Source organism: Chiloscyllium punctatum, chromosome 24 (assembly GCF_047496795.1).
Source record: "Chiloscyllium punctatum isolate Juve2018m chromosome 24, sChiPun1.3, whole genome shotgun sequence".
In the NCBI taxonomy this organism is placed as follows: Eukaryota; Metazoa; Chordata; class Chondrichthyes; order Orectolobiformes; family Hemiscylliidae; genus Chiloscyllium; species Chiloscyllium punctatum.
This window is the reverse complement of record NC_092762.1, coordinates 40007395-40025991: the sequence shown is the minus strand read 5'-3', so window position 1 is coordinate 40025991 and position 18597 is coordinate 40007395. Positions and strand designations below refer to the sequence as shown.

The 18597-nt window shown below is 39.8% G+C and overlaps 1 protein-coding gene across 1 annotated transcript in view; it reads right to left on the bottom strand.

The window, feature by feature from the left end:
• Nucleotides 1-2090: 2090 nt before the first annotated feature.
• LOC140494388 (zinc finger protein 462-like) overlaps nucleotides 2091-18597 on the bottom strand; it is a 28859-nt gene continuing 12352 nt past the window's right edge. Inside the window, exons 3-5 of the mRNA XM_072593581.1 lie at nucleotides 17634-17745; nucleotides 11273-11391; nucleotides 2091-2521 (exon numbers count right to left, since the gene is read on the bottom strand). Coding sequence (XP_072449682.1) covers nucleotides 2510-2521; nucleotides 11273-11391; nucleotides 17634-17745 — 243 coding nt within the window. The 3' untranslated portion in view covers nucleotides 2091-2509. The remainder of the gene's footprint in view (nucleotides 2522-11272; nucleotides 11392-17633; nucleotides 17746-18597) is intronic.

Below are 18597 nucleotides of genomic sequence, written 5' to 3'. Positions count from 1 at the left end.
CTACCACTCGTTGCCTTCAAGTCCAACAATCTGAATCCCAATTTGAAACTACAGGGCAAATCCCACAGAGTCCCCGATCTGTTGTGGACCAGACCAGACCCCTCAAAACATTTCAAGACGGGAGCTCAGACCCCAACTTTGCTAGTTGTCTTAAGCAGGTGTCAAGTGCTGTTTGCATGGAAGTCGCAAGACTGGCTTTTACAATTTATCAAGAGTCCGATATTAACAGTTTAAATAACACTGGGGAATAGAAATTGTCATGCTTTTACTCGCAACTGGAGATTTGACAGCTGACTGATAGCGGATTTGAGGAGGAGGGGGCTGTTTTCGTTTGCTGGGAATTTCAGCTAAGAGCTGGATTTTCAAGATTTTAAGTTTTTCTTCTCTTTTGCATGCTTAAGATTAAAAACTGTGACTAAGGGAAGAATATTTTTTTATTTAGATTTTTCTTTTCAAGAGCCTCTTCATTTAGGTCTTTTAATATAGAATATAATGTTCAAGTTTTCTCCCAGCATAGAATGTCAGCAATAATCAGTCTACAAACATCAGTGCTACTTGATAGCATTGTTGCTGACACCCATGCCAGTGATCAACAGCATGGGTTTCGATGCGCCCTAGTCTATGGGAAAGGATTTTCCTGTTGAACCTCTCATTGTTGGATAAATACTGCTGGATGGTTTCAATAAAAGTTAGTTCTAGATGCAGTTATGATATTGTTAGGATCAAAAGTCTTTGATGTATCCAGCACTTTCTACTATTTCTTCGTTTTGACATGGAATGAATGAAGTCAGCTAAAGATTGGCATATGTGATGTGGGCAGCTCAGCCGAGATGGAACATTTGCTTTTCTAATTTTAAATCCAAATTCAGAAAAGATGTACATAGATCTCCAGATACTTGAACAAATATTATAATTTCAATAATGCTTTATCTAAAGGGAAGATAATTACATTTTCAAAGACACAGCACGACTACTGAAGTACTCAAATTTAACACAAAAACATTTTATTTCAACAAAAAGTTAAATCCAAGTAACAGTTGCTCTCTATGCAGACTTCTGTTCCAATACTTGAATATTTAAGTATTCTTGGTCTGTAAATCCAGTATGACCAACCATAAGAAAACTGCCAAAATTCTTAAACAGTGCACTTGGCAAGAAATTCATTTAATTCAAAATACCATTTAAATCAAACATAAACACTAAATAAAATTAAAGTTTATCCTGCTTGCTAGCTCTCAAATTTCTGTAGTATAACTTGACCATTTAATTTTTTTTAAACCCACAAATTCATATTTTAATTCTGGAAAGGTTTAGTGTGTGAAGAGATAGCACATTGAAAATTTGTAGATTAGAAATCTCCAATGCATAAAATGTGCACTTATAATGAAATTAATTGAAAACCATTAAATATACATAAGAACACAACTTTAAACATCAAATTTTTATCTAATTTTGAAAGCTTTCTTGCACAGGATTTTGTGGGTGTAGTCAAAGACAGAGCAAAGGGCTCTTTAATGTTTTCTGGGTACGTCTTTAGGAAAGATGTGGAGAGATCTCAGGTTCACAAACTTCTAGAGGTTACAGTGAAATAAACAGGCTACTGCAGAAGTCAACAATGTGTTAATTTCGCCGCTACAGTAAATTTGCGTCTCTACTTCTGAGAAAGTGGAAATAACATAGCCCTTATCACAGTGGAAAACAAAGCTTTTGCATGTTTTTCATATCATTACACTTTAGTGAAATGTTATCTGGTTAAGAATTTGCTTGATTTCTTCAGTGTATTTTAATATCTTAATAACTTGCAAGGAATAGAAAAATAATGTCAGCATGCAAAAGGAGAATGCTCATCAATACACAAGCACCTTGTATTGTGAACTTCAACAAAAGTCGATAATTTTCAAGAATTGTCTTGATGCGAACGTTTGGTCAATTTAAAGTAGCTGCATTCAATCAATTTTAGTATTTATTCTAGAATTACAATTGCTAGAAATCAGTGCAACAATAATTGTAATAATGATGAGCCAATCATAATCAAAGTTGCAGAATTCAATGAGCAAATTTTTAAATACAAACATTACAAATTCCTATCATAAATAATCAGTAACAACATTTCCCAGTTATAATACACCAGAAGGTTAGAGATACAGAATACTAACTGCTTAAATTAATTTCACAGCAAAGGCAAATTCTCGTCAACTGCTGTAGAAAAATGTTTTATTCAAACAACATGTACGTGTCATAGCTTTTCAAAAAGAATCAGAACAGTCATTCTCTATTTCTATGTCTTGTGAGGTCACTATTCACCACATTATATCCAGATTTAAATCAAAACAAAATGCAAAAAGAACCAACACAATTTTGCATTTATTCCTCAGGTTACCACAATGGTGATTGACAAAGACTCACAGACAGTAGTTTGAAGACAAAGGGCCTGGTTTGTTTAAGACATTGAGAATTCTGGTCTTCATTCGCAAATTCTTCTATCTGGTTTCCTCTCAATAGGTCCTCATCAGCTTTCAATCTGGTTATTGCAAATATAATCATTAGCAACTATCACAAAACAAACCAACCATCTTAAAAATTGCTAGATTTAGTGTCACTGTCCCAGAATAAATTAGTATTAGAAGAATCAGAAAAGACTATCAAATTCAATCATTTCGCTGAAACAAAATCTGACCTAATATGAAGTTTATTGAGTGATATTGAGAATTCACTCTTCAATCAGTTCAAGCCATGAGCACTTCGTTTCTAAACTGGTGAACTTGAGTTTCTCAAAACACCCTCAATTTGTCTCTTTCCCAGTGGGATTAATCTTGCTGCAACCTCCCCATTATATTATAGATTTTGTCAGCATTTGTGACCAGAGTGTTTACTTGGTCCAATCTTTTGAAAGATTAAGATCATATCTAATAGCCAGTACCATCCTGCAGTTTCCAAAAAAAAGCTGACAAGCATAGCATTTGAAGGCTATTCCCACAGACCTGTATCTGCTACTTCTTTTTCTGTCATTCTATTTTGAACTATATCAGTGGCAGTTCAGGATGAACGCATGAGGTTTTGACTGTAGGCAAACTGGTGTATTGATTTTGCTTTGTGCAGTCACCAGATTCTCAGCATATTTAATAAATGACATGCAGCCTAGTATTCTACTTCCATGTAAAAAGCACCCACACACCATGATTCATTAATTCTGCCACTAGAGAGTGTACCTTTTACTAAGCTTCTTGATAGGTTGAACAAATTGAACTTGCACTAAGGGCACACATGTTGAAATTAAGGTGCAAACTGCACACTTCAAATTCAATGACTGGAAACAATGCTTTTTTCTCAAAACTACAAATCTAAATGCTTCCAACAAAACTGAGGTATACTGTGTCTTTACTGATCGAGTGAAAATTTTGGTTACAATGTTCAACTAACAGATGGATTTGAATTAGGACCTGAGCTCCATCTATGTACCATTCAATTCTCCTTGACCATCCCTCCAACTCCATCAGCCCAATGCACCATCACAAATACTCAGAGCTTGATTTTCCTTTTTTCAGACTAAATATGCTAGACATCCATTGACTTGATGCCCCAACACTGAGAAAGCTTGCTGAATCACATGCCAATTTGCTGAAGAGCTGACCAGTGCACATCTTAGCTTTTCAGAGACCTTGACAGTAACATCCACAATCACCAGAACCTGCCAGCCAGAGGCCAGAAACCTTTAGCTCCTATAGCCTACTCAGGGCTTACTGTTTGTGAAATCCAACAAGGATTTCTTTTTCCTTTCCTTCTTGTGAAACAGGCACGGCAGGTACAGGGGGTTCAGAGGTCACCCACTAGCAGCTTATGCAGGCCTTGGAATGCTATCATCTTGAGAAAAACAGAGTAACACTTCCTGCATCAGAAAACCAGCACATTTTCTGAGAAAGTAAACAATTGGTGTGATTTGAAGCCCTTATAAGTGGCTGCTAATTGACCACTTAAGCACCTTAATTGCTGGCATGTCAAGAAAGTCCCAAAGCTTCTCAGCCAATACCTCCCCAGGGACAACTTATTCAAATACATGTACTTTCTGATCTCACCAACTCCCCTCCAGGGAGGGAAACATTGCTACCATTTAAGGGAGTGTAGCAGATCCAATTATTAACTCTTTAGATTAGAACTATTTCTTAGAGATACATTCAGCCAGGCAAGTTAATATAAAGACACCATGCACTGTAGTAAATGGTCACAAATAACTGCATATTAAAAGGTAACATTGCAAGCTATATGGCAAATCCCATGGATGGCAAATGACCTTTAGTTATAAGTTGCTTTGAACATGTAGTTTCTTTGCTTTTCCATTCCTGCTGTATATTTACATTCCTAATTTGTAACAAAGGCAAACCAACAATTATGGGGCACTTTAATCTTCATATAGCCTGGGATGATCAAATTGACAAGACTGAATGAGAGAATGAGTTTATTTGCCAAACTAGAGAAAAATCTATTTGAAATCTAGTATTATGTAATTAGGCAGGGCGAATTTGACTAACATGCATGCAGTTCTGACTTCCAAGCTGATGGATCCATTCCTAATAGGAATTTTTGGAAAATCTTAGCAAGAACACAGTAATCATAAGTTAAAAATCACAACACCAGGTTATAGTCCATAGTTTTAATTAGAAGCACTAGCTTTCGGAGCGTTGGTCCTTCATCAGGTGGTTGTGATCTTAACAGCACTGAATTCCAGGTGGAGTTTGACACTGACATAGACCAATGACAAACAAGAATGTTAAACTAAAATCCAATTAGATATGAATGCAGAGAAATCCAATAGTTACTAACACAGCCAGAGCATGGAGGACAATAAGGCAGTTGGAGAGTAATATGTCTAAAACATCTTTTCTTACTCCAATAGTTGGCATGTCAGTTTTCCGGCCATGGACAATGGGTCCCGGGGAGTCTCTTGTTTGGGTGATCTACTTGAGGGTGAAACGTTATTGTCATTTGATCAAATAACTCAAATGTGCACTGCTGAGTAGGGACCTCATCCATTTCTTTTAGATTAGAGATTTTATCCGAAGAGACCACGCTCTTGACTGAGTGTTATAGATCTGATACGGAAATGAGGCTAAGAGCACTCTTTCAATAAGTACTCTTCATCATTTGCTGGGGGGAGGTTCCTTAGGTGACACCTATGTGTGATCTAGGGGAGAGAGTTAGGAGTTGGGATCACTTCGGAAACATGGGAGGACATTTGTGAGAAAGCAAGGAGGATTTCGATATGTAATATAACCTATGTTGTGCAGTTAAAAGATTCTTCATAAGGCTCAACTGGCCCCAGATAGTCTTGTGAAATTTAAGCAGGGAGCATCTTCAATGTGCCCCAAATGTAAAATAAACACAGGTACCTTCACTCATTGCCTGTGGTCTTGCCACAGGCTCCGTGCGTACTGAGACGCTGTGGCAGGAGTAAAACAGAGGCTCTTGGAGACAGAAGTCATGGTGGACCTGGTCTTTTTGCTCCTGGATTTGCCAAATTTACCTCCCTTAGATGTACATGGCAAAAATCTTTTTAACATTCTCACTTTTTGTGTGAGGAAGAACATTCTGATGTGCTGGGTGTCTGAGACGCCGGGTTCGTCAGGGTGGCATAAGTTAATTATGGAACACATTCCTTTAGACTCTCTCACAAGTATGGTGCACAAGAAAATGGTCAACTTTTCCATTACATGGCAGCCCTTTTTGAATTATTTGGAAGCAGTTCTGTCTGCCAGTTTGATTAGGGCTTTTGTTTAGACAGGATGGTTTGGTCTGATATAAATCTATGAGAGGAAGAATTTTGAACAAATGTGAGTTTAATAATTGATGGTCTCGAAGGTGGAGAGCTATGGTCTGATTGCGTTGAGTGGCGTTACTTCTTATTCATTGATTTGTAATAAGTGTAATTTTGAATTCTTTTGTAGAGTAGTATAGTTGTTGGCTTATTGTTCATGGTTTTTGATGTTATGATGCTATATTTTCATATTTTTGTAACTTTCTAATTTTGCAAAGAAAAATTTTCAATAAAAATATTTTTAAAGTGATGGGAAAGGATAGACAGAATCTAAAAGGTGAAGTTCCAAATTGGAGGAAGGTTAATTTTGATGGTATGAGGCAAGAACTTTCAAAAGCTGATTGGGGACAGATGCTCACAGACAAAGGGACAGCTGGAAAATGGGAAGCCTTCGGAAATGGCGGCACGGTGACTCAGTGGTTAGCACTATTGCTTCACAGCACTGGAGACCCAGGTTCAATTCCCGCCTCGGGCCACTGTCTGTGTTGGAGTTTGCACATTCTCCCAGTGTCTGCGTGGGTTTCCTCCGGGTGCTCCGGTTTCCTCCCACTGTCCAAAGATGTGCAGGTTAGGTGAATTGGCCATGCTAAATTGCCCATAGTGTTAGATGTAGGGGAATGGATTTGGGTGGATTGCTCTTTGGAGGGTTGGTGTGAACTGGTTGGGCCGAAGGGCCTGTTTCCACACTAAGTAATCTCAGTAATCTAGAAAAAAATGAAACAACAAGAGTCCAGAGACAATATATTCTTGTTAGGGTGAAAGGAAAGGCTGATAGGTGCAGGGAATGCTGGATGATTGGAGAAATTGAGGGCTTGGTTAAGAAAAAGAAGGAAGCTGATGTCAAGTATAGACAGGAGAGATCAAGTGAATCCTTAGAAGAGTATAAAAGCAGTAGGAATATACTTGAGGGAAATCAGGAGGGTAAAAAGGAGACATGAGATTGGTTTATCCTTAACTGTATTTGCCAAACCTAAGGGTTTTTATAGATACATTAAGGACAAAAAAGGGTAACTAAGGAGAGAACAGGGCCCCTCAAGGATCAGCAAAGCGGCCTGTGTGTGGGCCGCAGGAGATGGGCAAGACACTAAATGAGTATTTTGTATCAGTGTTTACTGTGGAGAAGGACATGGAAGTTACAGAATGTAGGGAAATAAATGGTGATATCTTAAAAAAAAAATGCAGAGGAGGGAGTGCTGGATGTCTTGAAACACACACAAAAGAGGTTAAATTCCCAGGACCTGATCAGGTGTACCCTGGAACTCTGTGGGAAGCTACAGAAGCGATTGCTGGGCCCCTTGCTGAGATATTTGTATCATTGATAGTCATAGGTGAGGTGTTCGAAGACTGGAGGTTGGCTAATGTGGGAACCACTATTTAAATGAGGTGGTATGAAAAAGCCAGGGAACTATAGACTGGTGAGTCTGACATCAGTGGTGGGTAAGTTGTTGGAGGGAATCCTGAGGTATTGGATTTACATGTATTTGGAAAGGCAAGGACTGATTAGGGAGAGCCAGCATGGCTTTGTGCATGGGAAAAAGTATCTACACAAACTTGATTGAGTTTATTTTAGATTAGATTACTTACAGTGTGGAAACAGGCCCTTCGGCCCAACAAGTCCACACCGACCCTCTGAAGAGCAACCCACCCAGACCCATTCTCCTACATTTACCCCTTCACCTAACACTACAGGCAATTTAGCATGGCCAATTCACCTTACCTGCACATTTTTTTGGACTGTGGGAGGAAACCGGAGAAAATCCACAGAGACATGGGGAGAATGTGCAAACTCCACACAGACAGACAGTCGCCTGAGGCGGGAATTGAACCTGGGTCTCCAGCGCTGTGAGGCAGAAGTGCTAACCACTGTGCCGCCCATACTTTGAAGAAGTAACAAAGAGTAGTGATGAGGGCAGAGCGGTAGATGTGATCTCTAAGGCGTTTGACAAAGGTCCCCATGGGAGATTGGTTAGCAAGATTAGGTCTCATGGAATACAGGGATACATTTGGATACAGAACTGGCTCGAAGGTAAAATACAGATGGTAACGATGGAGGGTTGATTTTCAGACTGGAGGCCTGTGACCAATGGAGTGCCACAAGGATTCGTGCCCAGTCCGCTATTTTTCATCATTTATATAAATGATTTGGATGTGAACATTGGTAGTATGGTAACTAAGTTTGCAGATGACACCAAAATTGGAAATGTAGTGGACAGCGGAGAAGGTTACCTCAGAGTACAACAGGATCTTGATCAGATGTGCCAATGGTCTGAGTGGCAGATCAAGTTTAATTTAGATAAAGACGAGGCACTGCATTTTGGAAAAGCAAATCTTAGCAGGACTTATACACTTAATAGTAAGGTCCTAGGGAGTGTTGCTGAACAAAGAGTCCTTGGAGTGTAGGTTCATAGCTCCTCGAAAGGGGAGTGGCAGGTAGATAGGTCAGTAGAGAAGGCGTTTGGTATGCTTTGCTTTATTCGTCAGAATATTGAGTATAGGAGTTGGGAGGTCATGTTGTGGCTGTACAGGACATTGGTTAGGCCACCTTTGGAATATTGCATGCAATTCCGGAATCCTTCCTATTGGAAAGATGTTGTGAAATTTGGAAAAGGTTCAGAAAAGATTTACATGGATGTTGACAGGGCTGGAGGATTTGAACTATAGGGAAAGGCTGAATAGGCCAGGGCTGTTTTCCCTGGAGCGTCGAAAGTTGAGGGGTGACCTTATAGAGGCTTATAAAATCATGAGGGGCGTGGATAGGATAAATACACAGTCTTCTCCCTGGGTTCAGGGAATCTAGAACTAGAGGGCATTAGTTTAGAGTGAGAGGGGAAAGATAGAAAAGGGACCTAAGGAGCAACCTTTTCATGCAGAGGGTGGTGCGTGTATGGAATGGGCTGCCAGAGAAAGAGATGGAGGCTGGCACAATTACATTTAAAAGGCATCTGGATGGGTATGGGAATAGGAAGAGCTGAGGGGGATATGGGCCAAGTGCTGGCAAATGGGACTAGATTAGGTTAGGATGACTAGTTGGCATAGATGAGTTGGACCGAAGGGTCTGTTTCCGTGCTGTACATCTTTATGACAAGCTGCAAAATGCTAGATTTTATGTACTATATATGAATGAAATGCAAGCTTATGTATACTTAATCAAATAAATATTAGTTTACCTGATAACATATTTAAAATGTGTTTCAAAGAATCAGGGAAATTTTCAACTGGGTTCACACAAATAAAAAAAAAAAGGTACCAAAAGTAGCCACCCAAATTTTTTTCAATTAAAGGGTACAAACCAATCAAATATTCAAATATAGTTCAGGCTTCTGACATTTTTAATTGTCATAGTGTCATACAGCACCTTAAAAAAACTCTTTGGCCCAACTAGCTCATGCTGACCATAATTTGAAATTAAACCAGTCTCACCAGCCTGCTCCTGGTCCATATCCCTCCAAGTCTTTCCTATTCATGTACTTCTTGAAATGTATTTTAAATGTAATTGTACCCATATCCACCATTTAGAGTCACAGAAACAGACCCTTTGGTCCAACCCAACCATGCCGACCTGATATCCCAATCCATCTATTCCCACCTACCAGCACCCGGCCCATATCCCTCCAAACCCTTCCTATTCATATAGCAATCCAAGTGCTTCTTAAATGTTGCACTTGTACCAGCCTCCACCAATTCCCCTGGAAGTTCATTCCATACACGAACCATTACTGTGACAAAAAATTTCCCCTCAAGTCTTTTTCAAATCTCTCCCCTCACCTTAAAAATGTGCCCCCTATTCTTAAAATCCACCCCCCCCCCCCATCCTAGTGAAAAGATAACTACCAGTATATAAATGAAGTTGAAATGAAATATTTCATTAATATGGATGGTGATCTAGACGTATCAATGCCCCATCTTGTCTTGAGATTTTCAATGCTTCGATTCGCCAAGTAGCAAAGCAAAGCTATCATCACTTTCAGCCTAAATCTTGGCCTGCAAAATTTCCCTCCAGGCTACACAATATCATGACTTGAAAGTGTATGACTAGTCTTTCATTGTCAGTGGATGAAATACTTTGACTCACACCTCAAAGAGTGCAGTGTTTCAAGAAAATGGTATAGAACCTCTTTGATCATAACTGTCCACAGGAGTATTGCAAAGATAAGTTTGACACGAAGCCAATAAAGTAAATGAGACATGCCTTAAGGAGCAAGAGGCTGAGAGGTGCTTATGCAGCTGAATGTATGGCAATTAAAGTTGGCAACAGGCAGAATTGGTCGAGCACAGACACCCAATTAGAACGTTTCTAACATGAGATTGCAGCCTTTTTCCAAGTATGGTGACGGCGAGCACGAGGAGGCATAGCTTTAAATTGAGAGGTGATAGATATAGGACAGATGTCAGAAGTAGTTTCTTTACTCAGAGTAGTAAGGGTATGGAATGCTTTGCCTGCAACGGTAGTAGATTCACCAACTTTAAGTGCATTTAAGACGTCATTGGACAAACATATGGAATAGTGTAGGTTAGATGGGCTTCAGATTGGTATGACTGGTTGGCGCAACGGCGAGGGCTAAAGGGCCTGTACTGCGCTGTAATGTTCTATGTTCTTTATTTCATAAACTTTTTAAGAAGTTGCCTCTCAACCTCCTATGCTTCAGTAAAAGAAGTTCCAGCTTTTCCTTCTAACTCAAACCGTCCATACCCAGCGACATTCTTCTGAACCCTCTCCAGCTGGGTGACCAGAAGAGGTCTCACCAAATGTCTTGTACAACCTCAACATGACTACCCAACTCCTATACTCACAGGACTGAATAACGAAGGCAAGCATGCCAAACTCCTTTTGAACTATCTTGTCAATACGTGACGCAAAGTTCAAAGAATTATGTACCCGACCCCCAGGTCCCTCTGTTTTCCAACACCATCCAAGGCCCTACCATTAATTGTATAAGCCAGACTCATGTTTGTTGTAGAGTGCGCAATACCTCGCACTTGTCCAGATTGAACTCCATCTGCCATATTGGCCTGTTTGATCAAGATCCCTTTGTAATCTTAGAAAACTTTCTTCACTACATACTATGCCATCAATTTTGCTGTTGCCCTCAAACTTGCTAATCAACGCCTCATCCAAACCATTTTATAATTGTCTGAAATCATACAGGCTTAAAGACAGAAATGAGTACTTTACATACATGTGAAAGATTCTCACCACCAAAATACAAATCAATAATTTCACACAGGGCAACACTGGCATATTAGGAACAGAAAACAATGTAATTACCACAGAAGAGTTCTATGAGGCGTACATTTCATTGATAAATGGTGGTGTATAAGCACAGAACTGCTACATAGGCTAGCCTAGACATATTTAACAGCAATTTTATACGAACTGGCCATCTTACTAATGTCTTAGTCTCTTTTTGATATTTGCTAGTGTTTGTTATTGGCAGAACTATTGAACAAATCAGTGCAACTTACGGAGTGTCTCCGAACATGACATTTCCATTCTGAGCGGTCCAGAAATCTTCGGCCACAAAATTCACAGGAAAATCGGGTTGCTTTAGTTGAACGGTTAGGTCTTGTATATTTTTGAATTCCTGCAAAGACAGAAAGCAAAGATAACTTAACATGACATTTTATTTTATACTCTTTCATGAAATGTTTACTGTTCATCTATTCTTGAGAGATGGTTAGACCACTATTTCAATAAAGTCTCATTGGGAAAAAAATGACATGGCCCGTGTGATACATATTGAGTCATAGAGGTGTACAGCATGGAAACAAACCCTTCGGTCCAACCCATCCATGAAGACGAGATATCCCAACCCAATCTAGTCCCACCTGCCAGCACCCGGCCCATATCCCTCCAAACCCTTCCTATTCATATACCCATACAAATGCCTCTTAAAATGTTGCAATTGTACCAGGCTCCACCACTTCCTCTGGCAGTTCATTCCATACACGTACCACCCTCTGCGTGAAAAAGTTGCCCCTTGGTCTCTTTTATATCTTTCCCCTCTCACCTTAAACCTATGCCCTCTAGTTCTGGACTCCCCCACCCCAGGGAAAAGACTTTGCCTATTTATCCTATCCATGCCCCTCATAATTTTGTAAACCTCTATAAGGTCACCCCTCAGCCTCTGACACTCCAGGGAAAAAAGCCCTAGCAGGTTCAGCCTCTCCCTATAGCTCAAATTCTGCAACCCTGGCAACATCCCCGTAAATCTTTTCTGAACCCTTTCAAGTTTCACAACACCTTTCTGATAAGAAGGAGACCAGAACTGCACACAATATTCCAACAGTGGCCTAACCAATGTCCTGTACATGATGAAACCATTTTGGCTTGGATGGAATAGCATTTGTTAGGTGTGTCTGGGAGGGTTTTTTGAAATAATACGTAAATAGTCCAAACGACAGAATGGGCCATACTAGACCTGGTATTGGGGAGTGAACCCAGCCAGGTGATTGAAGTTTCAATGGGAGCGCATTTTGGTAACAGTGACCATAATTCTGTAAGTTTTAAGTTACTTATGGATAAGGATAATAGTAGTCCTTGGGTGAAAGTACTAAATTGGGGGATGGCTAACTACCACAATATTAGGCAGGAACTGGGAAATGTACATTGGGAGCAGCTGTTTGAGGGTAAATCCATATCTGACATGTGCAAATATTTTAAAGGCTAGGTGATTAGAGTTTAGGATCAACACGTTCCTGTGGAAATGAAGGGTAAGGATAACAAGGTTTGGGATCCTTGGATAACAAGAGAAATTGAAAGCTTAGTCAAAAAGAACAAAAGGAGGCACATGTCGGGTATAGGAAACTAAACCCAGTCAGAGCCCTCTATGAACATAAAGATAGCAGAAAAGAACTCAAACAAGGAACTAGGAGGGTTAAAATGGGTTATGAAATGCCTTTGGCAAACAAGATTAAGGAAAATCCCAAGGTGCTATATTTATAGAATGAGCAAAAGGGTAGCTACGAAAAGGGTAGGTCCTCGCTAGGGCAAATGAGGGAATTTATGCGTGGAGATAGAGGAAGTGGGTGAGGTCCTTAATGTGATACTGTAAACTTCAGAACTTTAATAGTTCATGGATTGAAAGAATCAGCAATAACTCTGCCTGGAATAAACTGTTAAGGGGCAAGGATGAACTTGTACAGGAACTGAAAGCAATTAAGCATGCCTAGGAATAGGAGGAGTCAAAGCTACATAAATAAAACTGTTATAACAATTGCTTGATAACTGGCTGCCTTATTAAACAAGGACAAATGATTGCCCTGCAGAAGAATTTAAGGAGTTAACTTCAGCAAAGTCAGGTCTTTAGACAGTCAATGCTAAATGTAACAAGGAACAGGTACTTTGAGGAGAAGGGAAGCTGCACAGTTGCAATATTTTGGATTAAAGAATCTAAAGGATCATGAATAACATCACACCATAAATTTGTTTGAGGGTATGAGAGATAATCCAGGAAATTACAGGCTGGTGAGCCTTATGTCACTGATAAGAATATTCTCCAATAGTTTCCCTAAGGATGGGATTTATGCACATTTGGAAAAATATAGACAGATTAGTGATGGGCAGCATGTCTTTGGGTGGGGAGGATTGTATCTCACAAACTTGATTGTTTTTTTTGAGGAAGTGACAAACTTGATTGATGAGAGAAGGGTGGTGGATGTTGTCTATACAGACCTTTGAGAAAGTCCCTCTGGCAGAGTGATATAAAAGGTGAAGTCACATGGGATCCACAATGAGCTGGTATGATGGATATAGAACTGGCTTAGTCATAGAAGACAGAGAGTATCAATGGAAGGGTGGTTTTCAGATTGAAGTTCTGTGACCAGTGGTGTTCCGTGGGGATCATTGCTGGCACTCCTATGTTTGTAATATATATGTATAAATGATTTGGAAGAGAATGTAGGTGGTCTGATTTGCATTTTTATAGATAACACTAAGACTGGGGGCGGGGGGGGGGGGTTGGCCGTTGTGCATTATGAGGAGGATTGCCAGAGGTAACAGCAGAATACACAGATAGGCAAGAGACTTGGGCGGAGAGATGATAGGTGGAGTTTAATCTAGACAAATGCAAGGTCATGCGGGAGGGACATATACAGTAACTCGACATATAGAAGGATCTTGGTGCACAGGTCCACAGTTCCTGAAAGTGATAACACAAGTGGATAAAGTGGTCAAGAAAGCATGTTATGCTTGCCTTCATCATTGATGGGAACACAGCAGAATTGGCAAGTCATGTTGCACCTGTATAGAATTTTAATTAGGCCACACTTGTAGTATTGTGTATAGTTCTGGTCACTACCTTGCCAGAAGGATGTGGAGTTTTGGTGATTGCGAAGGAAAGGTTTACCAGGATGGTGCCTGGTGTGGAGGGTATTAGCTATGAAGATGATTGGACAAACTTGGCTTGTTTTCACCTGAACATCAAAAGGGGAGGGGTAACCCTAATAGAAGTCTACAAAATGATGAGAAGCATGAATAGAATGGATAGTCAAAAATCTTTTCTTGGGTTAAAAATGTCAATTACTAAGGGGATAACTGCTTCAACCATGTGCAACGGGGATGGCGGAGGGAGATACAATAGCAACAATTAAGAGGCATCCTGACAGTTACATGAACAGGCGGGGAATAGAGGGATACAAGTAGAGGCAAATGATTTATATTTTAGTAAGGCATCATGTATGGCAGAAGCTGGGTGAGCAAAGGGCCTGTTCCTTTGCTGGACTGTTCTTTTTTCTTTACCCAAAGCTGTACTTCCAGAGCAAGTATCCCGATCTTTTGTAATTCCTGCAACTGTGAAGTTGTATCCTGTTTCCATTGTTGAAAAGATGGTTTTCAAAAAGTTTCTATCTGGTGTGACCTTCTTCCATCGATCAGATAAAATGGTGGAAATGAGGTAGTCTGGTTCCACAGAGATCTGCCCTTTCTGTGCAAACCGGTTGAAAGCCCAGATCATTCAAGGATTATCTCAGAAGGGCATTCTGTTTGTATCGAACTGTTGACATCTTTTAATTGGTTATGATAGGTTATTGTTTTTGAGATCTCTTGTGAATGCCCCAATGTTTAGTTGCTCAAAATAAAGAGATGCCAAGTGTATGAAGACTGTTGACATTTTAATGTCTGCCAAATTGACACTTGATAGGGTACAGGAATAGTAGTTTTGTTTCCATTGTAAGAATTGTGAATGGGAGTTTGAGTATTCTGAGCAGTTTCACCGTGGTTCATTGATTTTGTATGTAGTGGATATTTAGTGAATGGGAATGGCAGGAATAGGAGTTGGTATGGGTGCCAGTAGGGACCTTGGAAAGTGGGGAGGGAGATGAAATTAGATTAGATTACTTACAGCGTAGAAACAGGCCCTTCGGCCCAACAAGTCCATACCGCCCCGCCGAAGCGCAACCCACCCATACCCCTACATTTACCCCTTACCTAACACTACGGACAATTTAGCATGGCCAATTCACCTGACTTGCACATCTTTGGACTGTGGGAGGAAACCGGAGCACCCGGAGGAAACCCACGCAGACACGAGGAGAATGTGCAAACTCCACACAGTCAGTTGCCTGAGGCGGGAATTGAACCCAGGTCTCTGGCGCTGTGAGGCAGCAGTGCTAACCACTGTGCCACCGTGCCGCCCTTAATGTGTTGGAATGGAGAGAACAATTGGGGACAAAGAACGAATATGGGTAAGATTTTGGCACACAGCTTTCAAAGTATTCCCAAATCCAGATTAAAGTTCACAACTCCTTAAAAGGTGCAATGAATTATGAAACTTGGAGAAGCTAGCCCAATTCCACAAAAATCACGGATAACGGAGATGTATAGCCCTGCAATAGAACCAATCAGGTCGGAAGGGCAGGGACAAGCAGCAAAAATTAAGGGTGCCAGAGTTGGGAGTAGGAATCCAGCTTGTGTGAGAGGCACAGAGATGGTGATGGAGGATTTGGTCAGGGACAACTCATTGAATATAATTATACAATTATGCCATTGTTTGACTAGCCTGTTGGTGAGATCTATAAACTTTGGCACAAGTCAGTGAAAAGGACTTTAAGGGTTAACTAGGTAGAAAGCATTTTTTTATGCTTCTATTATCTAGGAGGATGTGATCCATTCAGTTTTATTATTATTTGAATTTGCTACAGTAGTTTGATAATCTAAATGGCTCTCAGAGTCAGAGTCAATCACATTGTCATGAGTATGGAGTCTCAAGTAAGAAAGACTGGGTGAAGACAGAAGATTCTCTCATCAGTGAATGTGAAATGTTCTTCCGATAATCTGGTAGGCTCATAATCATTATCAGAATTTTATTCCAGAATTACTAATTAAATTTTAACATCTCAAGTGTATAGTTGGATTTGAACATGTCTCCAAGTAGTCTACTACTTTATATTACTACTCAAAAAAGATTACCACTAGATTACCAACCCCCATATTTGCTGCTCACGCAATCAGATTCCCTGTCTCCTGTGCTCACTACAGTGCTAATCACAGCTTCATTTTCTTTGTTCCCTCTCTTGCTGTTGTTTTTTTGGAGGGTTTGATCTTTGCAGTCACTGTTAGTACATTCCATATTGCTGCACAATGACATATATGTGAATTGTACAAGGAACATTGCTGACAAGTGTCTCAGATATTGGCCTTAATTTTCTCTTTGTGGTTTCTGAATAAATTTGTTCCTCTTGATTAATTCATTTGTTTCCGCAAGTGAGGTGTTCTGTAAAACATTACAAGGTACAAAGCTACATGAGGAAGAAGTTCTAATTCAGCTCACTAAGCCAACATAAACCATGGAAGCATCACCAGACAGTCCACTAGTTCAACATCCAATCCAATAAGAGGTGATGTGGCTGCAGTGTGTATTATATATTGAGGCACTGCAGTGGGTTATCTAGGTTTCTTCAAGCAGCATAAATACATTCCCACAAACACTCCCCTATGTCCACCCAACTAGGGAATAGTATGATCTCAAAGTCCTTTTTCAGTTTACAAGCTGTCCCAGCCTCAAAATATACTCATTATTCCTTCGTTGTTCCTTATCTAATAGCATTACAGAAGTATCTTCAGCTCATGGACTGCTGCAACTCAAAAGGGAAATCTAAATTATCGATAAAGTGTGGTGCTGGAAAATGCATGGCAAGTCAGGTAGCATCTGAAAAGCAAGAAAGTCAACGTTTGCGGCAAGACCCTTCATCAGGACTGATGGCATTATCTCAAGGATGATCAGAAATAGAGCTGAAAAATGTGTTGCTGGAAAAGTGCAGCAGGTCAGGCAGCATCCAAGGAGAAGGAGAACCGACGTTTCAGGCATAAGCCCTTCTCCTGTTCCTTGGATGCTGCCTGACCTGCTGCGCTTTTCCAGCAACACATTTTTCAGCTCTGATCGCCAGCATCTGCAGTCCTCACTTTCTCCTAGATGATCAGGAATAGTTGGTTACACTTGTATCACTTCAGTGCAAAAAGCTACAAATTACAAAACAGAAGCATCAACACCACCATTTCAGGTGAGACAGTAATTACAATGCAACTGGTTTACGTGAATACGTTTCATTATAAACATGGACATAGGAATTTATAACTGGAAAAAGAAAAGGTACAAAAGTCTGTCCAAAATAAAATTATGGGAAGCAAGAATGTGAAGACAGAAGTGTGCATGAATGAAATCTTTTGTATGCAGCTAGGCTACGTATTGTACATATGCACACATTAGGGGGCTATATATGATGCCAAAATGTTTTAATTTGGAACTGGCTCAAACTACTTAATCTCTCATGCTAAAAAGTCAAATCTATTACCACACCAAAGAGATTTCAGTAAGTTATAAATTCTCACTTGGTTCACCCTGGCTTTTCTTGAGTCTTTTCCTTTGAAACTCTTCAATTTCAATGACTAGATCTGCTTCATTTAGGTTCACTGCACCAACCAAATCAAAATTGCATTTCACCTATTTAACAAACAAAAACATATTAATGGCTTTATGATAACAAATATATGTCAGAGGCATTGATATTATTAAAAATATTAAAATCAAGCAAATATTAGAACAATACCTGTTACATTTAAACTTGTTCACCATCCGTTTCAATGACATTATAAACAGGAATCTTGAGTTATTAAAATGAAATTACGCAATAGATTTAGTTTCATTTAAAATACATAAAATAATACTTCACAAGTATTCAGACTATTTTCAATGAAATAATAACAAATCAATTGCCTTTGAAATTGAAATGCATTTCATGGAAAAACGTTTGAAATTACACTTACTAATAGAGTCAGAGTTCTACAGCATGGAGACAGGTCCTTTGGCCCAAACTTGTTCATATCTACAAAAGAAAACGTACATCCATGCTAACCCTATTTTTCTGCACCTGGCCTAGATCCTTCTAATCCTTTCCTATCCATGTATTTATCCAAATACCTTTCAGATGTTGCTAATATACCCACCTCAACCACTTCCACTGGCAGTTCATTCCATATGCACACCACCCTCTGTAAAAAAAGTTGCCCCTCAGGTTCCATTTTATTCTTTCTCCTCTAACCTTAAACTGATACCTTCTAGCCCTCTGTTCCCCAATCCTGGGAAAAAGATTGAATCCATTCACTCTATCCATGCCTCTCATTCTCTTATACGCCTCAATAAAAATCCCCTGAAGTCTACTACCCTCTAAAGAAGAAGGTCTTAGCTTGTCAAACCTCACCCAAATACTCAGACCATGGAGTCCAAACAACATCCTTGTAAATTTCTTCTGCACTCTTTCCAGTTTAGTAACATCCTTCCTATAGCAAGGTGACC